The sequence below is a fragment of the Schistocerca gregaria genome, chromosome 1 (assembly GCF_023897955.1).
Source record: "Schistocerca gregaria isolate iqSchGreg1 chromosome 1, iqSchGreg1.2, whole genome shotgun sequence".
Lineage (NCBI taxonomy): Eukaryota > Metazoa > Arthropoda > Insecta > Orthoptera > Acrididae > Schistocerca > Schistocerca gregaria.
In genome coordinates this window covers 1,079,289,635-1,079,313,723 of record NC_064920.1, presented here as the reverse complement: position 1 = coordinate 1,079,313,723, position 24,089 = coordinate 1,079,289,635, and the positions used below count along the sequence as shown (strand labels likewise).

General features: G+C 45.3%; 1 protein-coding gene across 2 annotated transcripts in view; it reads right to left on the bottom strand.

Annotated features, from left to right (window-relative positions):
* Positions 1–1,316: 1,316 nt before the first annotated feature.
* The window catches only part of LOC126281833 (protein bunched, class 2/F/G isoform-like), a 511,962-nt gene continuing 489,189 nt past the window's right edge, over positions 1,317–24,089 (bottom strand). For both annotated transcript variants that reach the window (XM_049981087.1, XM_049981077.1), the window contains 2 exons: positions 14,618–14,669; positions 1,317–4,030 (listed from right to left, as the gene is read on the bottom strand). In XM_049981087.1, coding sequence (XP_049837044.1) covers positions 3,554–4,030; positions 14,618–14,669 — 529 coding nt within the window. In that variant the 3' untranslated portion in view covers positions 1,317–3,553. The remainder of the gene's footprint in view (positions 4,031–14,617; positions 14,670–24,089) is intronic.

The following is a 24,089-nucleotide window of genomic DNA, read 5'->3' as shown; positions in this document are numbered from 1 at the left end:
GAACTTTAGCAAATAAATTAAAGGCAGTATGTGGACAAATTGAACTCAGTAACTCATTTCCGGAATGACTACTGGAATATTTACAGTACTCAGAATTTGCTCACAGTTTATGTACATATCTTTAAATCCATTACTTTGGAGTTTACACTTCATTGTAACACATTCATCATCTAATGTTCCATAAAAACAATGGAAACTCCAGATTGTAATAGCAATAATATAGGGAAACAATGGATTGCTACTCAGTGTAAAGATCAATATGGTGAGTTGCAGCCAGCTCAATGGAAAGACACTTGCATGTCAGTTTTGGCCGAAGCCTTCATCAGAAAAGGAAGCACGTACACACAAATTGATTCACACAAGCAGCACACCTCACACACACATGACCACCATCTCTGACAGCTCGGAGGAATGCAACTCTACTGCATTCAAGCCTGACTTGTGGGAGATGGCAGTCATGTGTGAGGTGTGCTTGCTTGTGTGAATGAATGTGTGAGCTTTCTATTCTGATTAAGGCTTTGGCCAAGAGCTGATGTGCAAGAGTCTTTTCATTGTGCCTGTCCGGAACTTAGCTTGTCACCTTCCCGGTGAGTAGCAATCTATCTTTTTCTTATATTGCTGATGTTCAATACATCCAGTTACAAAGTTTTTTCATGTATTTTCCTCTTTAAAGTCTGCACATTCTTAATGCCAAAATACATTATTCATCTTCACTTCCTTCATCATTATGAACAATTGTGTACATAATCTGTTGCATATTCAACAAACCTACAATGGCAATTAGCATCACCAACACTGTGCCTTTAAACAGCTGTACACTTGTCTCTTCATATAGAATACATATTACTGTTCCCATAATCATTATTTCACTGCTGCTAGGTATTCTCTAGCTCTCAGTGTAGGTGAGTATTTGCAGCATCAACTGGAGATACAGCTTAAGAAATCTTGAGTGTGAGTACCACTGACAGTTTTTTGCACAAATGCTCTCAATAAAAGTATCACCTGAAGCTATTATTGCTGCAACTACTTTGCCATATACTGTGCCAGCTTGAATTATAAGTACTTAACACAAAATAGTGTCTTCTTTTTTATTCTTTCTCATGTTTCGGAGCCACACTCTTTCTGAGATCAACCATGAAAGCAAACAACACATTAGTCAAACAATTTAACCTTACTTTTGAAGGAGAGAGGAGAGGTTTGTTGCAGTGTGCCTCTTATAAAGCTTAGGTGTTGATCAGGTAACAATAAACTACTGTAACTTGGGGCAGTGATGACAACAAAAGGTATATGAAAACAAAAATTGAAAAACAATCAAATAAAATTTATTTAAAGATTTTTTATTAATAATCAAGCTGACAATAATAATAAGGAACCATGTCTCAAGCATTGTTTTGCTCAAATCAGTTTTATCGCCAGTTGACAAAAGTAGCTGAATAAAAGTATATATACAGAAATACATTTGTATATGTTGCCACGAAGAAGATAAAGCATCTGTCTTCCAATACTTCCAATGCATGATAACTTAACATGTAACAACTGACACTAATTACAAAACACACTACGGCCCAGCAACAGTCCACAGCATGCTGGCCTTGAACAGTCATCTGTACACAGTCACACTGTACAATTAAAAATCACTTTTTTTTTAAAATATACGTCTCACTGTATAAGACACTAGCATTTTTTTTTTACATTGATTAAGACTGTTAGTGATTTTCGTTATTGTTACTGTTGAATTTTCACTGTCAAATAAAATTGTGTACATGGCAAATAATGTCACACATTTCTTAATAATCGTGAATAAGTACTGCACTGCTTCGGAGAATGGTTCTTAGGAGTTTTCAGAGGCATAATGAGAAGTCACTTTTCAGTTACTGTAACTTACAGTGTTTGCTCAATCAAAAATTACAAATTTCTACTCTTTTGAAAGCAAGTATTTCGCATTAAAGTCATTAAATCACATTTTGTGGAGCTCAATAAAGCAACCATAAGCAGCACTGCATAAGGCAAATCTCACTTGGAAAAACTATGGTTAGAATGTCTCAAACAATCATAATTAATTATACGAAACCTCTTCTATATGCTCCACCAGACAGAACAGTATGTGGCAGATAGAAATTATATTTTTTTAATTTTTTTATTTTACTTCTAAAAGTACGCATTAGAATTACAATGTGATATGCCGCAAAACTTTTTTGTCCTATAAACAGTAGAAAATTTAGGATTTATATTGTATTAGGTGTCATTAGTTGCATTAACTGCAGTAATTAATCAATTCTGCTTCTGTAACTTCTTGCTTCAACAACATTTTGGTGAATTAAACTTTTAACATTTCTTGAGCAGTTAGTGCTTACACGCTTGAAGAAAACGAATCATCCTAACTCAATTATACAAAATGTACCACTAACAATATACTATATGGAGGGCGGGATTTACACTGTTCGACACTACAATATTTACACGAGAACCATTAAAAAATTAATTATCTTATTAGCACAGCCATAGTGACATGCCCTCCATAAATATACAATAGTGTTTCAAGTTAGCATAATTGTGGGGCAAAAGCATGTACTAATTTTTTAAATTCTGTATGAGGGTTCAAAGCAATTCTTACTCCATTCCACTTACATTGCAACTATTGTTGTTCTGAAATGAAATCTGAGCTGACAGAATATCATCTTTGAAGTCATGTGGTTTCTACATTCAGACCACATTTCAGTAAAATTCATTCAACACCACCAAAGCTATGTTATTTTCTTCAGGAAAAATCCATAAACATGAAAACTTAATATCCAAAATACACAACACTTACTCAACCCATAAAAGTGGACACATTTAGCAGTTGATAGATTCAACAGAGAGACTATTACACATCTACTAACAGCCAGTTTCTCAAAGTGAACGCAGCAATACTCTTTCAAACACGTAATACACTCCTTTCGTGTACCTTTCCGAGACATTAATTTCTGCATCTTACTAATTTACACAAAGTGCCTAGTATAAAACAGTCTTCTTTCCTGTCTCCAAACCAATCGCTTCATACATAATGACAGCACCACAGTCCTTCCATAAATAACTGTTTAAACAGAAACTGAGATTCTTTTATGTGCACACACCTGTGTGTCCACACACACACACACACACACACACACACACACACACACACACACTCTCTCTCTCTCTCTCTCTCTCTCTCTCTCTCTCTCTCTCTCTCTCTCTTTCACAGCAAAGAAAGGCAGACAGAAGATACCCACGAGTTTTGCAGTATGTACGGTACGGGATATCTACTATTGTGAGTGCTCCATTTCTTAGCAACCAGGTTCCCTGTCGTCTCAACAGTACAGTAATACTTGGAAAACTTGACATTACATATATTAACTAAAACAATCAAAGTAACGAGCATCTTCAGATTTACACAAACAGTGGAGCAGTATCACTGCAAGCTGACAGGCTGAGGAGAACTGCAATAAGCATAAAGTCTTTGCCCTTTTTGCCAGCTCCCAGCTGACTAGTGTGTGAGAACAAGAATACCACAGTGGGGTTTAGGATACAATTACGGTAGAGTGCCATTCAGTGCCTTTCCCTGCAGCTGTTGCTGCTGCTGAGGTTGCTGCTGTGGCTGCTGTTGCTGCACTGATGACTGTTGTTGCAACTGCTGGTGTTGCTGCAGTTGCTGCTGCTGTTGGAGTTGTTGCTGTTGCAATTGCTGCTGCTGTTGTTGCTGCTGCTGCTGTTGTTGTTGTTGTTGCTGCTGCTGCTGCTGTTGCTGCTGCTGCTGCTGGTGGTGTAGCTGCTGCTGCTGCTGCTGCTGCTGCTGTTGTAGCTGCTGCTGCTGAGACGGAGTTTGTTGCTGTTGCTGGCCCTGATTATTTAGGCCCAACTGTGCCAGGGCTTCCTGAGAGGCGTGCGCTTTCAGGATCGTGTTTTCCGTCTCGAGCTGACAGATTCGGTCCATGAGCTCTGCGATACGTTCCTTCAGTACTTCGACTTCCTCCCTCACTGCGAACATGAGGTGGCTTTTCACAAGATCCTGTAAAGTAAAAAAAGGCAGTGTTACAAAAAGAGTCACAGCTCACCACTGCGTGTGACAAACACTACATTTGACCCTATAATTAATGAAATGTTAATAAAATAGTAAAATCTTTAATAACACGAGAGGCACCGAACGAATTAGTCGTCAGCGAAACACTTGACACTCGGTTTTGAAGGTATGTGTAACAAATACTAGGTACACAGGTAAATGTCAAAATTAGAATAGAAAATATCCATTTGGTGGTAAATATTGAGCTACAAATGCGGTCACTCATTTTATCCCAAGAGACAAATGTTTTATCAGTTTGCCAGATAAGCATCCGCAATGACAGTAGCAACAACCTGCACAATCGAATGTAGCGAATGTTAAATACCAATAAGTCTCCATTTTGGTGGGATAGAGCCGGGAGCAGCTTCGGTTCGACGAATGGCTCGTCTCCCTAGGCGGAATGAACAGAGAGAGAGAGAGAGAGAGAGAGAGAGAGAGAGAGAGAGAGAGAGAGAGACGCGGCCAGCGCCACAGACAGAGTCAAGGGGGCGAGGAGGAGCGCGCACCTCTGTGTCTGGGACGATGACGTAGCAGGGCCTGGGCTGACCGCGCTGGTGCACCTCGTACAGCAGCGACTCGGAAGACCGGCGGGCCAGCGTCCTGCTGGAGGCGGAAGGCGCGTCGCGCTGAAGCATCTCGACTGACTGGCTGACTAACTAACTGCGGGCCACGTCCGCCGCTCGCACATATATGCGCAGCCGTATCGCCCCCCACCCTCGAGCGGCGACAAACAATACGCTCGCAGCTGGCGGAGAAGGCGGCCGGATGGTGCTGCTGATAAGGCGACACTCGCACTCCACTCCACTCGCCACCCTATGTGTTCACTCACGCCGCTGGCGCCTCGCCTCGCCTCTGCGCTTCCCGTACGTTCCGTCGATTATTCGTCGTACCTCGGACAAGTTGCAAAGTTTCACAGGAGGAATATTCGTAACAAGTTTCGGCCACGTTCGGACTACTTTTGTCATCATCAGCGAGTTCGTAACACATCTATTACGAACGTCCGACGGATACGGCTTCGGAAAAGAATTTGTAACCAAACAGACAAAACGTGTGTATGTCACGGGTACGCAATAAGCGGAAGAAGGAAAAGTGTACCTCAAAGATGCTTCATTACCGTCCTAAAGCCAGTTGGATGCTACCCACCTGCCAATTATTTCGTTCGGTTCTTGGATTTTACTCGTGACTGTATCGCCTGGCCAATTCCCGCCATTACATTTGTGTCGATAAACCTAACTACCGAAGCATCAATCGGTGTGACAGGCGTCACTCAAATGACGTAATTTCATAAGAGAACGCAGCATCTTAGAAACTGCGCACGAACATAAATGACGAGAACTGATATACTCGTGAAAAAAGCGTCGGACAAATCGATGCCTCGCAACGAGTGTCTTCAAAACACGGCGACAGTAATAACCGGCCGGCCGCTGTGGCCGAGCGGTTCTAGGCGCTTCAGTCTGGAACCGAGCGACCACTACGGTCGCAGGTTCGAATCCTGCCCTCGGCCATGCATGTGTGTGATGTCCTTAGGTTGGTTAGGTTTAAGTAGTTCTGAGTTCTAGGGAGTGATGACCTCAGACGTTAAGTCCCATAGTGCTCAGAGCCATTTGAAGTAATAACCATTTGACAAAGTTCTTGATTAAGCAAGCCAGATTAACAACACATTAGGAGAGTTACGGAATGTGTTCTCAGCTATTTCCTTATTGCCATCTCACGTATGCTGAAATTACTTCAATTTTTACTTATAGATTCGCCCAAACAGGAAAAAAATTAAATTATACAATCATTCCCACTGAATCATCTGCTGACAAAACAATTGTAAAAATGACCGACGTACAGCTCATACACACAGTGAAAACAGTCACATCGCGCCACATCTTTTTATAGAAAAAAAGTATTCGTCATTTTGGCAATCTCCCCCCCCCCCCCCCCCAAACACACACACACACACACACACACACACACACACACACACAAGAGGAAAAACGCGAGAACCGGTCATAGCTGACACGAGCACACCTTGCGACAGGCGATAGAACAGGGGACGAAATGAGGTGCCAACACTTATGACGGTCAGCGTGAAGCTCGCCTTGCTATCAGCTGGGCAACTCGCTGACCTTCAGAGCCAAACAAATACAGAAAAAGCGCAAGCGCTCCGCTGTTGCCACGCTTCCGTCCGCAAGCCGCGTGCACACCGCTGACAGCCAGCGGGTAAATAAATACCAGCACAGGCACAAAATACAGATTGTCTTACGGTGCGTGGACATATTCAACCGTTGCCAGTCATCGCCACACACTGCCGCCCTAGCGTCAATAAAGACACGTCACGAGAAACAAGTCGCCCGACGCTTCTGCTGCAAACAATTATGTTATGTTACTACGAGCAACGCGACAGGACCTGACCTTGCGTCGGGCTTCCATCTCCCATGATCACTAGTGATTTACCTGCAGCAGTAAAACTTCCCGTCTACACCGCACTGAACTAAACTGAACTTTTAAGGCCGCAGACGGAAACTGTCACTCTGGTCACAAATGTGAAAGACCGAAAGACAGAACGAAGACGCGAATCTAGTGGTTTCTGGAAACCAAAAGCGAGTGCCAGTGGGCTATACCACGAGCCTAACAGTCCAGTGTGGCACCGTTTGTATCCTAGTATGTAAATGAAGGCATGTTTGGGGAAAGGAAAACCTTTCTGCGGAGCGGTGGCCGTCCGCTGTCAGCAGTCACTTGAAGGTGGCTCGTACAGTGCAGAATGCTAATCTTGCATCCAAAATGTATTGTCTTGACGGGTAATCCCACAGGATATAAAACCAGCCAACTAACAACGAACCTGAAAGAGATCGACGCAGCTGGAGTAACCACCAACAGCTCCTTTTTAACTCGCCGCAGTTTTGGGAGGCATCATGTGGGTAAGTTTTGTACACACGTACTCTAAAATAGTGATTAATCCCTTTACGTAAGTCCTTGCTTGCTATCGTTTGACCAAAAGCTAAATACCGATTTGAAGTAATATACGTTAATATACATAGTACTTACATGGTAATATTCCAAAAACAGAAATTCCCTTTCTCGACGTTGATGTGGAAATGTGTATTGTCAGCTAAGTGATTACAGCACAGCGGAATGCAACACGTGGACACGCTACAGCATATTTTTCAGTGTAAATCTGCAGTAGTGTAATGGAGATTGGCTTTGACAATGCCAACCATTCGTGATCGAGAAAAGTCAAAAAGTCATCCAAGAAACGCCGGCCGAGGAACCTGAGACAGAAGCCAACAGGCACTTTGTGTGCATGCGCACTTTACTGACGAATAAGGAAAGACCGTACGACAACGCAGCATCTTGTATCTTGGGAAAGACGGCAGGGTAAGTACTGCTTGTGCTACTGTTAAGACTCTTGTGACCCCTCTGGCAATAGCTTGTGCAGTCTGTGCACAAATGCTGCGTTTCACAAATAAATAACATCGGTGGGTGGCAGAACAGAAATCTCTGTTTTGTTTGACAAAATTTTTATTCCATTTTACCCTGTCGAGCTGCGGCACTGATCTTGTAAGCGCACTGCATTTTAAGTAATCTTAACAAATTTTACGATTAATTTTGAATAAATCGTCAAGCGGAGTATTTACTAAGTGCAACAAATATTACCGTAACTTTCTGCAGACGATTGACAGCGAGCACTGACACGGGGGTCACGTTTCTACTGTTGTTTCCACATTTTTCACGTTTTCCTGGAGCGAAGTGAAAAGTGTTCTCGCAATTTCATTGGAACGGAACACGTTTCCTCGTTATTTCTCAGCTTCGCTCTGCATGCGGACTTGCCCCGAGCAAACGTAGCAGCTGTTAAATGACACCAGCGCGTGCACGGGTCTGCTTCAATTCCGTCCCCAAAATCATTTAACTAACGAGAATTTCCGTGACGGAACAAAATAAGATCAGGGTTTAACGCCCCTTCGCCACAGAAATCATTACAGTGGGAGGAGCGCCATATCGGATTGGGCAAGGGCGTGGAATGGCATGTCCCGTAGCCTTTTCAAAGCAGTCATCCAAGCATTGGCATTAACTAGGAAAAAGCGGCTGTCGATTTAACAGAGAATCAGACACTGACTGTACAAGCTGCAGCCCGTGTCGGCGGCGAATGCTCTCTCGGATCGCACGTCGCTGATCTCTTCTCGGGGACTGTCATCGTGAAAACAAGTCTGTGATCTAGGGGATCTCGTCGGGGCCGCCGCTATTCTGGATTTCGAGGCCCCTCTCACCGAAAAGAGTTTGTGCGCTCTCATCTACAGCGATTGGAAGGCGGAAATCGTAACGGAGGGCAACATCGACACCACACGCACAATTCCCAGCTTCCAGAGCCGCACAACAGCGCGCCACTTTATTGTGCAAGCACGAATGGAGCGGCGTGTTTTGTACCCGACACCCCGGCAAAGGTATTACGGCTCTCTTTGTGCAGAGACTGTAAATATGTTTACCACCGGAGCTTATTGTCCCTGCACTCGAGGCTCAACTTCTCTGCGAGAAGAGACCTTCCGAGAACGCAAAGACAGGGGAAATGCGATATGCTGTGCAGAGGCCACTGTATCCCACTGAACGGATCGGATATTTATGTACAGTGCAAAATGGCAACATTCTCAGTAAAACACCTCGAACCACACTATTAATAAACAACGTGGAGAAAGCCTGATACGTCACGAGTCCCTTTTTTAAATACAACGCTGTTTTTTTTTCTTTTCTTGTTTCAGCGCGAAAATTCGATTTTACCCGAAAAAATCGCCACTTTCAAAAGTTTTGAACACACTATACCGGCTTTTGACTGATTTCTGAAGGTCCTCATCGGTGTACTTCAATCATTTAAACAACTGAATTTGTGCAAGTACATACTTCGAGACAAATGGGAAGAAGCAGACCCTTTTCCCCTCCCTTCTGTTTCACGTCACGGCACTGCCAGTCTGGGAGCGAACTGAGACATGTAAGATCTGCCACGGTGTGCTGTTTAGCGGTGCGGCATGAACCACGGTAGCGAAACAGGAATATGACCAGTAAGACGGCACATAACATCCAGAAGAAGAAGAAAATCTGGGCTCCCCTGACTTTCAGTTTGTGTAATACAGTCAGCTTCCCCCAATTCCAAATGTGTAGTTGCCACGTCACTCTATGGCTCACGTATCATCATAGGTGGATGCAGGTAATCCATCATTGGTTCAGGGGCATCGACAGAAAAAAGAAGGATAACAACGAGCGCAATCGCGAATATCAGTTTGCGCAATTGTTCCTCAAACACTCATTTGTCATGTCTCACAAACACACACACACACACACACGCGCGCGCTACATAATCTTTGACAGTGTAAACCTCATCAATAACTAAGAGCAAACTCCTTCTTTAAGACTTGAAAACGTGACGCAGCCTTGTGATTTACGGGAGCTTTAGCCCAAAGCTGCGAGGTGAGAACGTTTCACTGAAATCAGTGATACGCTCAATTAGAACAATTTTTTACCGGCAATGTTTCATTTTCTTTTCTAAGAAGTGAAATTTTTCATAGGTCGACTTCTCGCTAAGCAAGCAGGCATCACAAGAACAAGTGAACGCTCCTGACATATCATGAAAAATAAAATACACTTAAACAATATTTCCGACACGGTCAATGCTTTAATTTTATTCATCTACAGTGACAGTCATGCAAACGTATTTCGAGGAAAGAATTTACCAATGTTAAGGCCTTTTGAGATTCTTCGGAAAGGAAGATATTGTATATGAAAGGAAGATATTGTATCTCAGTACATGTTAATATCTACTCGGACAATTCGCAAAATTGGCGGAAAATGTGCTCAGTGTGAACGAAACACTGCCGAAATAGGACACGTTCTGTTCTTGCGCGCTTCTTTTACTTTACAGAGCGTCTGGAAAAACACGGTGTGGGAAATCTCGCATTTGGCCAATCTCCCCCTCCCCTTCCCCAAACACTTGAGACAGCTGTAGTAGTGTACAGAAACGCATAATTCGATTGAGAAACAGTATCAGTTCCAATGTTTCTGCTGACAAATTCGTGAACACAGAGAAAAAACTAGTTGCCCCTATCCCTACCGTCACCTGTCGAAAGCCTTTTTTCGATGTCTCCAAATGTTAGTTTAATATCAAGGAATAAGACACGAGAAAGTCACAGCAGTAACTGTAACGAGAAATTCTTAGAAGAGGACGCAAAAAAGAATCGATGCTACCGAGAAGATGTCAATTAATTCGCCTCCTCTGCCAACACAGTATTTTTCTGGTTAATCGAATGGAAAGAACGATTCTCGGCAATAGACGGAGAGGAAGACCTAGACTGCCGGCCGCAGTGGCCGAGCGGTTCTAGGTGATTCAGTCTGGAACCGCGAGACCGCTACGGTTGCAGGTTCGAATCCTGCCTAGGGAATTGATGTGTGTGATGTCCTTAGGTTAGTTAGGTTTAAGTGGATCTACGTTCTAGGGGATGGGCAAGGCAATAAAATAGACACATTTGTGACGCTGCAGGTAGTACAGTTAGTTAAGAACATAGGAGTTAAATACTAATACGTGTAAGAAATGCTGCCCATTGTAATTACGAGTATAGCGGTTGCTGACAATCCACTACATTGTAATTAGCTGCAAATTGTATCTAACATACTTAGAAAGACCCACTAATCATATAAGGAAGTGGGTTATGTTGTATAAGCATTATTGATGGTTAGTAAAGAAATTTTTAAAAAAAAGTTCTAGGGAACTGATGACCTCAGACGTTGAGTAGCATAGTGCTCAGAGCCATATGTACCTTTGAAGACCTAGACTGCAACACTCCGGGCAGATCGGATACGGTGCAGGCGAAATGAGTAGGCTAACAGAGGGCAAAGAGGAGTGGAGAAGACGTGCTGCTGCCAACGAATCTTGAGATCGTTACTAGGCGACAGTAATGACCGCAGTGTTTACATTAAATATCAGTATCTGAACGCTCCTAGAGTGCAGGAGCGGTAACTAACTTCGGAGTGGTAACTTTGAACCTTGACAGTACTAGACTACGACGAGAAGAAATATTAATGATAAGTGTACGTCAAGCATTTACTGTCGACTCTAAACGGCTGGAAATGTCAATACAGCGTATCGCACGACGATAGTTGTGACTGGGAGATGGAGACAGTTCTTGTGAGGCCGTGTTTTTTTTTTCCTCGCCGGCGCAGTCTGCCCGCAGGTGAAGCGAGCCGGCCTGGGCTGGGGGTACGCTCCACTCCACCCCACTCACTGCCAGACAGCCCCCGCCCCCGCCCCCGCCGCCTGCAACATCGATCGCGCTGCGGCAAGGCGGTCGGCCCGCGGCCCTTCCACCACGGCAAGGGCACGCCGCCTGCCAGACTTCGGTCCTCCCGCAGTGGATTCACTTTTGCTTCTCCGCACTTCTCCACCGGCGCGCACGAGGACATAGCTCACCCCCTCCGTATCAGCCGCGGCGTGCTTCTTGCTCACGTACGGTTAGCAGCGACGGGCAGAAGAACTTGTGTCCGGTTATCGTGTTACAACTCGCTGTCCACACCCACTTCCGAAACAATAAAGCAAAAATGGGTACAAATTTTACACCAATTACTAAAGCGAGAGGTACATTATTTGGTTTTGATATTTTCAATATGCACGTTGCGTTACTATATATGGTGTTCCAAAAAGGTACGGCCAAACTTTCAGGAAACATTCCTCACACACAAAGAAAGAAAATATGTTATGTGGACATGTGTCCGGAAATGCTTACTTTCCATGTTAGAGACCATTTTATTACTTCTCTTCAAATCACAGTAATCATGGAATGGAAACAGCAACAGAACGTACCAGCGTGACTTCAAACACTTTGTTACAGGAAATGTTCAAAATGTCCTCCGTTAGCGAGGATACATGCATCCACCCTCCGTAGCATGGAATCCCCGATGCGCTGATGCAGCCCTGGAGAATGGCGTATTGTATCACAGCCGTCCACAACACGAGCACGAAGAGTCTCTACATTTGATACCGGGGTTGCGCAGACAAGAGCTTTCAAATGTCCCCATAAATGAAAGTCAGGAGAGCGTGGAGGCCATGGAATTGGTCCGCCTCTACCAATCCATCTGTCACCGTATCTGTTGTTGAGAAGCGTACGAACACTTCGACTGAAATGTTCAGGAGCTTCATCGCGCAAGAAACCACATATTGTGTCGTACTTGCAAAGGCACATGTTCTAGCAGCACAGGCAGTGTATCCCGTATGAAATCATGATAACATGCTCCATTGAGCGTAGGAGGAAGAACATACTGACGAAACTAAAATGAGCTCTAACATGGAAATTAAGCGTTTCCGGACACATGTCCACATAACATCTTTTCTTTATTTGGCTGTGAGGAATGTTTCCTGAAAGTTTGGCCGTACCTCTTTGTAACGCCCTGTATATCGAGAAAAATTAAGTGCAGCCCGTGGCCATTAAACTGAACGACTTTACATTAAAGCAACCCTCGACGCGGAGTCCGTTTGAACAAGGCAGTTGGCACGCCCTGCTCTTGCCTTCTATCGACTTGGTTCACACAGCCAGTTACGGTGTTGGGTGGGATGGGGGCTGAGGGCTGAAGTGAAATGTGGACGCCAAACTACGGTGAAACACAGCATTTTTCACATTAATAAACCATTGCCTTAGGTAAAACTACCAGATTTTAAGAAAAGTAGGAGAAATAATTTGAAGATCGAACTACAGCTCTCTGGGTTTGTAGTCTGACACAGAGTCACTCTGACACCGAGCCACAAGACTGAAGCACATAATAAACTAGTGAAAGGTGTAAGCCAACCGAGCGCGCCTCACAGCTTCAGAGTACCGGGGTACCGTGGAGAGAACTAACTCAGTGGCCCACTGTCTAACCGAGATAAAATATTTTGTAACTCGGTAGAGTTTCAACAGAAACTAAAAAATAAAATATTCGGTCATCCTTACAATGACCATGCGTCAGAAGTTGCAATGGTAACTCATTCTTGTGTCGCTTCTTCGCACAACACAATTATGAATGAAGAGCACAATACTGTGTATGTTCTAGGAGATTAATTTATTTCGTTAGCCAGTTTTCGACTCACAAGACCATCAACAAAATGTAACCTAGTCTGTTGACGGCCTTGTAGGCCGAAAACGTGTAAACAAAATAAATTAATCCCATAGGACATACAACAAGTTTCGGCGATGCAAAAACTGATTCTGTAACAACAGTCCGTTCTAATGTTTGCGTTACAGACTCCAGTTACATTTAATAGTTCGCAGTGCAGCCTCTGGTATAAAGAAATAAATGAAAAAAACACAAATAACTGCCGCTTTGCGTTGCCACTCATTCTCTGCTGTACATCTCCTGACTTAACTGTGAGTCACTAGCCAGAAAACCTGACTGTATTAGGACTCAAAGTCTGCATTTCGTGAAGGGAAGGAAAGAGGCTTTTTACATGTTAACGAGTGAAATTCTCTGGATTCGCAGAACGATGTCTTGCGCGAAGCGTCGTCCAGGATGCAAATCGCCGAAATGAATTCAAACCTGAAGTAGATGCTCAGCGAGTTCCTTAAAGCAGCGAAGCCGTTTTCCCCCATTTTCGCATTCATTCGTTTCCCGGCAGGTACAGTGCATCTTAAAACATGCAAATGCAGATGACTCTTTTCCTCGTTATATCCATTCACGTACGTTGTACGAACGTTGCTACAACACCCCGCCGCTGCCAAGGCCGAAAATATTAATCGAGTCGTTACACAACGATACCCTGGAAGTAGTGTGATCCGGCGCAGCCGCCTCCTACCGTCAGATGAGATGATCAGACGACGAACAGGGAGCTTTCCCCAGAAATACACGCCAACTGTACCCTAGTGAGTGATCCGTCTCCCACTCTGTAGACTGTCGGCTTCGCTGGTTCTGTAACGCGCATGTAGTCGCCGGTCCCTATAACAAGATATGATCGGTACAGTTGTATACAGTTTTGACGGCTGATCACGGCGTCGGATTACAGTGTGAGAAGCCACAACAAGGGTTTATATCCAATAAAGCTGACAGCCCTACTGCTAAAGTCCAAGGTGGTGGTGGTGGTGGTGGTTAGTGTTTAACGTCCCGTCGACAACGAGGTCATTAGAGACGGAGCGCAAGCTCGGGTTAGGGAAGGATTGGGAAGGAAATCGGCCGTGCCCTTTCAAAGGAACCATCCGACATTTGCCTGAAACGATTTAAGGAAATCACGGAAAACCTAAATCAGGATGGCTGGAGACGGGCTTGAACCGTCGTCCGCCCGAATGCGAGTCCAGTGTGCTAACCACTGCGCCACCTCGCTCGGTGCTAAAGTCCAAGGCACGGCAGTACTAAGCAGAGTGTGTGCCTGCAGCTGACATTACATTTTGAGAAAATTGTGTTCCTTCCCCACCGCTAGCCAGTAAGCTGCGTCGGGCTCTTTCTCTCGCAGGAGGCACTGCCCTAAACCGCAGGCACACACTGCACTCGGCCCGGCCACAGCAGCGAACACGTTATTCTCATAGGGCGGGTGCAATGATGACAACTTACCATTGCTTGTTCAATCTTGTTATCGATGGCAACTGCGCTGGTACCGGAGGCACTGTGAACATAAAGAAGAAAAATATGTTAGGTATACAAACATCTGACAAAACTGCAAACATGAATACTTTAAAAAAAATGTAACTGCGATTACTTGATACTTTAATTCGTTATAAAGGAATGGCAATAACGCTGCATGGAAAAGTTGGCTACCGTACTGATCAGAAGCTCTGGTACATTGAAAAAGTTGCGGATATCAGAGTAAAGGTATTAATTAGCCAGTTCTGTAGGATGCATTAATCATCACAAAAGGAGCTTCTTGACTGCATACCCGAGGAGAAAATTCCTATGCTGCGATACTATGTGCTCGGATATAATATCCATAATCACGAGTCCTTTTTCCATTGCGGAGCATTAATTTGTGGCGCCAGTACCATTTAACCTTCAACACGGTCGCTAAGTGCGATTAGAACTGCATTCCGCCTGAAGATTACTCGAACGTTTCATAACAGAAACAGCAGAGTAGACACCGGAAACAGCGAAAGACATGTTACAACACCAACCAGCCTGCGCCTTATATTGTCATCGGACTATACGGTCCACAACACAAGAACAGACAAACCTCCACCACTGAGCGACAGATTCAAAACAAAAATCTCTCTTTACTTGCGAACGTTTCCAATTACTTAAGTAACAAGTCAATAAAACATTTATTCGTGCTCACATAAATGGAACTGCGGCGTTGATGTAACTATTTCTTGTGACAATACTGTACATCCTAGTCTTGCAATCGAATGAACACAAAAACTAGTCACAAAGAGCTAAAAATTCGCATTATCATCTCCGGAAAATCACAACAAGTCCAAGTCAAAATTCTATTGAGACTTTACTGTCGTACAAAGTAGCTTAGTGAAAGTAGCACTGAGCAAAAGGGGAAGCGTGTTCCTGATAACGCAAGAAGCCAAAATTCACAAAGTACCCCCCCCCCCCCCCCTGTCCGTAGCTTAGTGAAAGTAGTACCGAGCAAAACAGAAAGACGATGCCTCTGATAATGCGAGAAAGCGAAATTTACAAAGCACCACCGTCCGTTTACTGTAATTTTTTCCGCACTACATACACACATAATTTTGCACTAATGTGTACACTTCCACCGAAAATTGCATCGCCAAAGGAAACACGAGCGGGCGGTTTGTCCGTAGAAGGGCGGTTTTCTCCTGCAACCGGCTGCGGCAGTCGCAACTGATCGATAAGGCCCTCTGTGGTATCCAAGGTCCGCACTAAAATGTCCTCCCTCCTCCTATTCATTTTTTCGTTACTCTCTCTTCAAGGAAAGGTGTGTCGTTAACTCTTTGCTGAGACGATATATACATTATATACTGGCGTAAGAGAGTAAACGCAGGAATAGTTGCGCAGTTTCACAGAGTCTTCCATGTACGGATGGACAAGACTTTCTGGATACGACTTTACAATGTTGACGTATTCCCACCTCATTGCGTAATGAAGATATTTAAAGGCCTTGAAAACTCGGAAAACAGGCGATAATAGTAAACAGCTTAGCACGGTGGAAGATAGGTCAGAGTTGGAAGTCTCGTAGGGACGGAGCACAGTGGCTAATTTGACGAATGGAGGGAGGAATCGGTCGGGGCTCTACAGTTGCCTGTGGCAGTTTACGACAGTCGGCGAATATCGAAATGAGGATGGCGGGACGGGGATTTGAAGCCGTGTCCTCCCAGGGTCAGAGACTGGAGCTGAGGTGATCGGGCGGAGCCGCGAGCTGCGCGCCGTAACGGCCGCCCCAATGACCCACATGCGGACGGCGCTCTCTCAGACCGCAACACGCGCCTCGGCACCGCACTCTACGGCAGGCAGTCGCACCGAGCCGCTGTCTCAGATCCCAAATTTCAGCGACTGGCGGGCCAAAAACAGAAACAAGTGCTCCTTTCCAGTGGCTGCACATACATTTCGCGTTTCTTTTCGTTTTATTTTTCGCGAAACTTCATAATATTAGGTAGAAAGTAAGAATACGGGCAGCGCAATGACCCCACTTTGGTAGGGATGTCGCTTCCCGTAGAGCGATTCCTAAACCTCGAGCAAAACCATTTCTGGGAGCCGGCCGGGTGGCCGAGCGATTCTAGGCGCTTCAGTCTGGAACCGCGCGACCGCTACGGTCGCAGGTTCGAATCCTGCCTCGGACATGTATGTGTATGATGTCCTTAGGTTAGTTAGGTTTAAGTAGTGCTACGTCTAGGGGACTGATGACCTCAGATGTTAAGAGCCATAGTGCTCAGAGCCATTTGAACCATTTCTGGGTCGTGAGGGAGCAGCTCCCGACCCCTGAAACACGGCAAGTTTTACGTTAAACATTTCCTCGCCGTCGAGCATTCGAGAACGAGTACTAGTCTGCTCGATAAAGGCAGATGAACGACGGCGCTGTTTTATGATCTGGAAAAATATAAGGTATAACATTCCGACGTGGCTTGAAGCCCGCAGCTCCTACACATCCAGTTTCGGAGAAAACTTGTACAGCTGCTTCAACCGCCATTCATAATACCTCGTGACAGTTTCACCTCGTGCAGATAAATGTTGCCAGGACGAGCGAGAGACTTGCTCGCAGACCGACGCACGCGAAGCACAGGAGTTGGCGCGGCGCGGCGCGGCGCAGGCCCACTCTGGAGGGCTGCCTGCCCTCAGGGCGAGGCCAGGCGGCCCTGCCAGGCCCAAGGGCGGTCGGATCGGCGTTTGTGGGTCGCGCGGCGTGGCTGACGCAACGAGGCGGCCGACCACCGGCTCCGCACAAACTCGGAAATGTCGGCTGCAGGGAGCCAACCTGGTCGCTCAGTGGCTGCGTGTTACGCCGACTCTGCCGCGGGACCGCGGGGAGTTACGGCAGGGTAAACGCCGAGCTGCACCGCGGTCCGGAGTGCGACAACAGCACGGCACGCCTGTAACCGGGTGGCTCAGTCAGTTCAGAGGTCGCACCAAGGACAGGGTACGCCGCCTCCGACATGGCAGGCGCGTTCACTATGAGAACTCCTTTAAATACACGTAGTTACTGTGCCGAAATACCAGACTTCGCGGTTAGATTTGATCCTACAGGATACAGCAACGGCGACTTCCTCCTTTGACATATTAACTAACGCATTTTATGAAATGGTGCAACATGCGTGCTATTTTTTCCCAATGTGAAAGGTATGTTAGCTACTGTACATATTAATATAGCTAGGGCAGGAACGTGAAATACTTCACCTGATGCTCGACCGGCTACTCTACCAACACTCACTTACAGAAATGGTTCAAATGGCTCTGAGCACTATGCGACTTAACTTCTGAGGTCATCAGTCCCCTAGAACTTAGAACTACTTAAACCTAACTAACCTAAGGACATCACACACACCCATGCCCGAGGCAGGATTCGAACCTGCGACCGCGCGGTTCCAGAGTGTAGCGCCTAGAACCGCTCGGCCAATCAGGCCGGCTTAACAGGGAGGTATAAACTACCTACAAAAAACCCTACTGGAACGAGAAAACTCACAGATTATGGCAGTAATATTAATGCTTTCGAGAGTTGTGTAAAACTGAAGTAAGTACATGCGGTGTGCTTAATTTCTTCGAGACTTTTAATGAATAGGTGCGTAACAAACGACGAAACACATTATCGTGTTCTATTTGAACTTCACAGCACGATACTAAAGGAAATATTCTTCGGAAAATTCAGAGTGTCAGTTTGATGGCTAAGGAATTCAATCCCAGTCTGACTACAACGGTAGGAATACTAAACGTTCCCGGGACCTACAGGACCATGAGTGAACATACAAAGGCATGTAACGGGTTACATAGTTTTTCATCTCACTCAGTTATCAACCTAAATTTTGCTCTCGACACTCGAGCCTCACTAGGTACGGCCAGGTCTAATCGCAAGAGGCCTATTGTCAAATAGACAACTGCCTCGACTACGGAGGATGAGGTTTAACGTGTAACAGAGACCACGACGAAACGTGGCACCTTTCACCCGTCCATGTTGTTCGTCGAGGTAAAAGTATGGCCAAGTGCCAGGAGCAGAAAATCACTCAACCGGCCTAGAATCGAACCCTTAACTCAGGACTTGTAATCTGTTTCGGATCGCCCGCCCCCCTCCGGGCCTCAAATTAACGGTTAAAACTTTGTGTAAATAATATTCAGTTAGCTGAAAGTGTTCCAAAGTTGCGACTGCTTAAGAAGTGTACGTAATTCACTAAAAACATCAACATTTGATGCCATACACTACGCGAAAAATCACTCAGCTACTGTGAAGTAGAATAAAACAAAGGAGAAAATTTTACTCCACGGGTAATAGGTAGACTTGTGGTACCTTTAAAACGTTTTGAGGCAGTACTGTCCTTGAAAGCGAGACACGGCGTAAAAATTTCCTTTAGTGCTGGCTCACGGCAGAACTGTAAGAAAATTGCTCTTTGCCGCCTTGGCTAGCTGTAACGGATGTTTGGAAATGCTAATTCTCTACAATACACGAGAATACTACGAGCAGGCCGCGAGCGCGACGTGGCAAAACGCGCAGTAACTCGGAGGAGGGGAGCGAAATGGCGGCCGCGGTGGGAGTCTCTCGCCAAATATGGAGCGGCCAGTTTTCGCAAGCGTCAAGCCGTGGCTGACGCCGCCGCTTCAGAATACAATCCAGCGAGTAAATCACGTTGACATTAGGTTCAATGCTACGCTTAATTCTCACGACATTTGACTTGGGAGGCTATTTCTTCTTGGGAAGTCAGGACAGTTAAGGGGACACGGTAATGATACAACAAGTACCAAAGATTGTGCCAAATTACGAAGGAGAGAAATTAGCACTTCAAATTTCTCCAATAGCTTTGATTTCTACGAAACTATTTTGAAATATGTTTCAGTATGCAATCCTTGTCGAGAAAATTACGAAGTTGTATGGCCACAAAACAACAATCCCAAAATAAGGTAATTATGAATGGCACAGTCCAAACTCGGTAGGGCAGTCAGCGAATCTCAGCCAGTGGCGAATCTAGGAATTCTTTTCTTCAAGGCTCTGTGGTCATGCTTATCAATAACTTTCAGTGCTTTTCCATAGACACGAGCGGTCAGCAGGATCACATAACAATGCTTCTTAAAGGTCCAAAATGAAATTTTGTTTAACCTAAAACATCAACGATTTCTTAATGGAACGCACGTTACAGGAAACACAAAATTAAGAGAAGTGAAATCGGTGGGCACTGATTTATGTCGAACTGCAGCCGGTAAGTATCTCGAGGATAACTGACGAGCAGTGGGCAGATTGCCAGGGTACTGACTGTCAGTATTATCACAACACTGCGGGAGAGCAAATGCCAAGCTAGAGGGCGCGAAAACGCACGCGGGGGTGTCGCAACGGCGCACTGCGATGCACAATATCGATCGCCCCGCCGGCACCTGTCTTCTGCTGCTGCTGCCAAAGCGCCCCGGCAGGGCTGCGCCCAACACACACACACACACACACACACACACACAGTAAGTGACTGCGTGCGGCTCGAAAAGCCTGTTCCTCCTTCCGGCGACAGTACGCGCCTAACGCACACAGCTGTAGGCCACCTAAAATTTTCGGAAGAAATTAAGATGCCACAGAAATTGTTTTCGGAATCAACAAAGCAACTGTGCGTGAGACAGTGTCTCTCCGTTCAAAAACCCGGAAACCTCCGCTTACAGCTGCGATTCGTGCTCCTATAAAACTTCATACAACGTGTGCTGCATCAGAGTTCTTGTTGCCTTATTCCAAGATACGTGCTTCCCCTCCATGTCAATACTGATAAAAATTCAAAGACCAAATTACAAGTGTACAAGTACCCAAATAACAAGTAGCTGTCATCTACAGAAGCTAATTATTGATACTGTTTATATTAATTATTGAAGCTTTTTATATATATTCGAGAATTTGACGGTTGCAATTGACTCTGCTATGCAAGTAGAATACTGCTACGCGACAATTCGAAAAAGAGCTCAAATAAAAAACAGAGGTGAAGCTTTAACTGCACATATGATGTGACTGGCGTCCGCCCGCCACCATGTTGTTCCAGCTGCCTGCCAGCGAGTGCTACGTATGTGCAAAACGTAGCGAACATTTCGAGAGCGACTCCGACAATTTGTGTGGTGGTGGTGTTGTTGTTGGCACAAACAATGCAGATACTGAGGAGACGGGATGCTGAACACAGGAGGAAGCGACCTCCGCTTTCTCCGCGAGTGGCGCAGCTCTGGAAAAGTCCGCGGGACAGCGCTGCGGGCAGCCATGGCGGGCGCCACGGCCGACACAAAGAACGCGGTGGGCGCTGGAGCCTTAGCGGCGACGGAAAGCGTGTCTCTAGCCACACGGCTATTGCCTTTTGTACTTACTTAGGAAAAAAGTGGTCAATGTACTTCATGACGACTTCCCGCAGCAGGTCCTGCTTCATGACGACGGAAGGGTAGTCGACGTTGTTAATAACCTTGGCCTTCATTGTTGGAAAGCAATGTTACCGGTAAGACGAAGCAACGCCGTCAATGGCGAACGCAGAGGCGTTAACTGTCAAGGGACGCACGCGCGCTAAACACCGCAGCTACGACGGCGGGCAAGCGACTGACGCTCAAGCTGCGACTGCTAGTTGAGCAGGCGGCCGCGGCGGCGCCACGACAGCGCTACGTCACTGCCGTGACGTCACCGTGCCCCGCGAGTCGTCACCGACCAGCGCAGCCCGGCCGCGAAGCAGACAGCTCGGAAAGTTCTTCACTTCGACAACCCGCCTCTCGGCTTCCGCAAACCGCACAGCTTCAGCGAGCGCATGAACTTACGGCTGCAGACGATTCGCAACTGCCTTCTCGGCCAATTCCAACACTTACCAGTTCAAAAATGATCCTTTCTGCCCTTTCTTACAATCAGAGAGGCACTATCGGAACAAAATTATCAGATCAGTACACTAGCGACGAATCTAGCAATAACCCTCAATTATTCCTTCTCTAGTGAGATAGCTGTTTACAGCATTCAACATCTTTATTTCCGTCCCCCCCCCCCCCCCCCCGCACGCACATACGCACACGCACACACACACACACACACACACACACACACACACACACACACACACACACACACTACGATGCGCCACCAATGACGTAGTTTTTCGCTCATGCCGCCGTGGTGTCACACCATTGCACACAGTCATTAACACTACACCTCATCCAACTGCTTGGCACAGGATTCACAGAACCAGTTTCAGACTGTTTATCGACGATCCACTCTCCACCAGCAAGTGCGACAAATCAACACCAAAATATTTCCAGATTTCTCTTGTTTTATTACGATGGTCGTTTCTCCCTATGTAGTCAGTGTAAACAAAATATTTTCGCATTCGGAGTAGAAAATTAGTTCGTGATTGAAATTCTATTAAAAGATTTCCCCGCAAAGAAAACTATCTTTGTTTTCATGACTGCCACCTCGTCTCGCGTATCGTATTCGCGACACACTATTCCCTATTTCGCGGTAATACAGAGCCGCCCTTCTTTGAACCTTCTCGATGTTCTCCGTCAATTCTATCAGGTAGAGATCCTGTACCACGCAGTTACACTCCAGAACAGGGCAGACAAGCATAGTGTAGCCAGTCTCTCTAGTAGATTTGCTGCATCTTGTAAGTGTTTCGCCATTGAAATGCATTCTATACTTCGCCTTACCCACAAAGTTTTCTATGTAATGCTTCCAATTTAAGTTGTTCGTAACTGTAATAGGTATTTGGTTTAACCGAAGTCCTTTAAACTAGTATTATCATCGTGTAACCGAAATTTACCGGATTCCTTTTAGCACTCGCGTGGAGCACCTCACACTTTTTATTGTTCAGGGCCAATTGCCACTTTTCGCACCAAACACACATCCTGACTATATAATTTTATAATACGTATTGATCATCTGATGGATTTACTAGACGGTAAAGGACAGCATACGTACATCGTCTCTTCACAATGTATTACAGACCGTTTAAAGAGTTTATTAACAGGAGAGGTACTGCAACACTTCCTTGGGGAACGCCGGATCGCAGTTCTGTTTTATTCAGTTACATCGTGCCACTTTCATTACAAAATTGAAATGTTCAGTGACTAGATCGTAAGAGCGGATTCTAGTAGATGAACATGTGGAGCTACTCTAGCTCGTCAGTATACAGCTGGATACGACCAATCTTCTAAAAGTGGCGGGGAACGTCAAACCATGCGACCGACATTATAACGCAATATTTCCAGTGGCACACAATAGAGGCTCTGTAGCCTCTACGTGAACGCGTTGCGTGAAAGAGCTACAAATTGAACTGCGTTATATTTTGCCTCACAAATAACAATAACTCAGTGATGTGTGTGCCACGGAGTGAATCCTTATTTAAGTTAAAATTGCGCAGTGGAGTGATCTCTGTCCGCCCGCTACTCCCGGACCTTCGTCGTCCTTGGAGGCGCGCGCTGCTCGAGACGCGACCAGAACGAGAACGGGCGAGGCGCCCGCCGTGTTATTCTCTTCATTATCGTCTTCTCTTCTCACCGGGTAAATAACTCGCCCCTGGCCACGCCAGAGAAAACATCGTGCACGTGCAGTGCAGTTCCTGATACAACAACTGCTGCAGCACGATCTTATCAGTACCTGCGTTGCCTCTGATTAGTACGGAGAACGGTGATGCAACACCAGGTTTCTGTAGACTCCAGCTCGAAACTGAAGACAATTTGATTAAAGTTAGTCACCGGCCAGCCTAATACCATTCGATGTATCCCAGATGATGTTCATCACTTATTTTCATAAACTGTTAAGTGACCCTGACAGGTTCGCCATTAGCTAGCCGCCTTAATTTCTAACGTGGAGACGCCGAGAAAAGTCATAAAACTTCCAACGACTGAAGCGTCAAATCTCAGCGTTAGTATTTTTTGCCGCTTTTTACTATAGAGTACATAATTTTCGTGTCAACTCTACAAATATCGAAATGTGCTTCAATGTGACATCGTACTTTGAAATGACTGTCCTCTACGTTCTGCATGTCTTACAGCATGCCAGTCGTCATAAGCAAATTAATTTAAATTCATACGCGTTCTAAGTGACACTATTTTCGTAAGTACAAAGTTGGTAGATAATTAAAAAAACCGCTAACTGAGTTCCAAGAAGTCATTTTAACTTTTCCGCAATCCATTTAAGTACAACTGTGACGTAAGGTATCAATGTAAATTTCGAGCAGTTCCTGTCCGCTGTTCTTGTTTATACTGGAAAGAACGGAGAGTCGTAAGTCTAAGATTTCGGTTTTTATTCTTCTTTTATATTTTGCTTACTAGAACACAGCAATATTTTCAATATAATTTCAATTAATAAATTACACACAGGTTCTGTTAAGTATACGGATGTCACATATCAGATAACAACATCACTTAAAAAGAAGACTCTCTGCTAGATAATACTCTGTGGCACACCTCATCTTATCAGTATTTAGCGGTGCAGTAG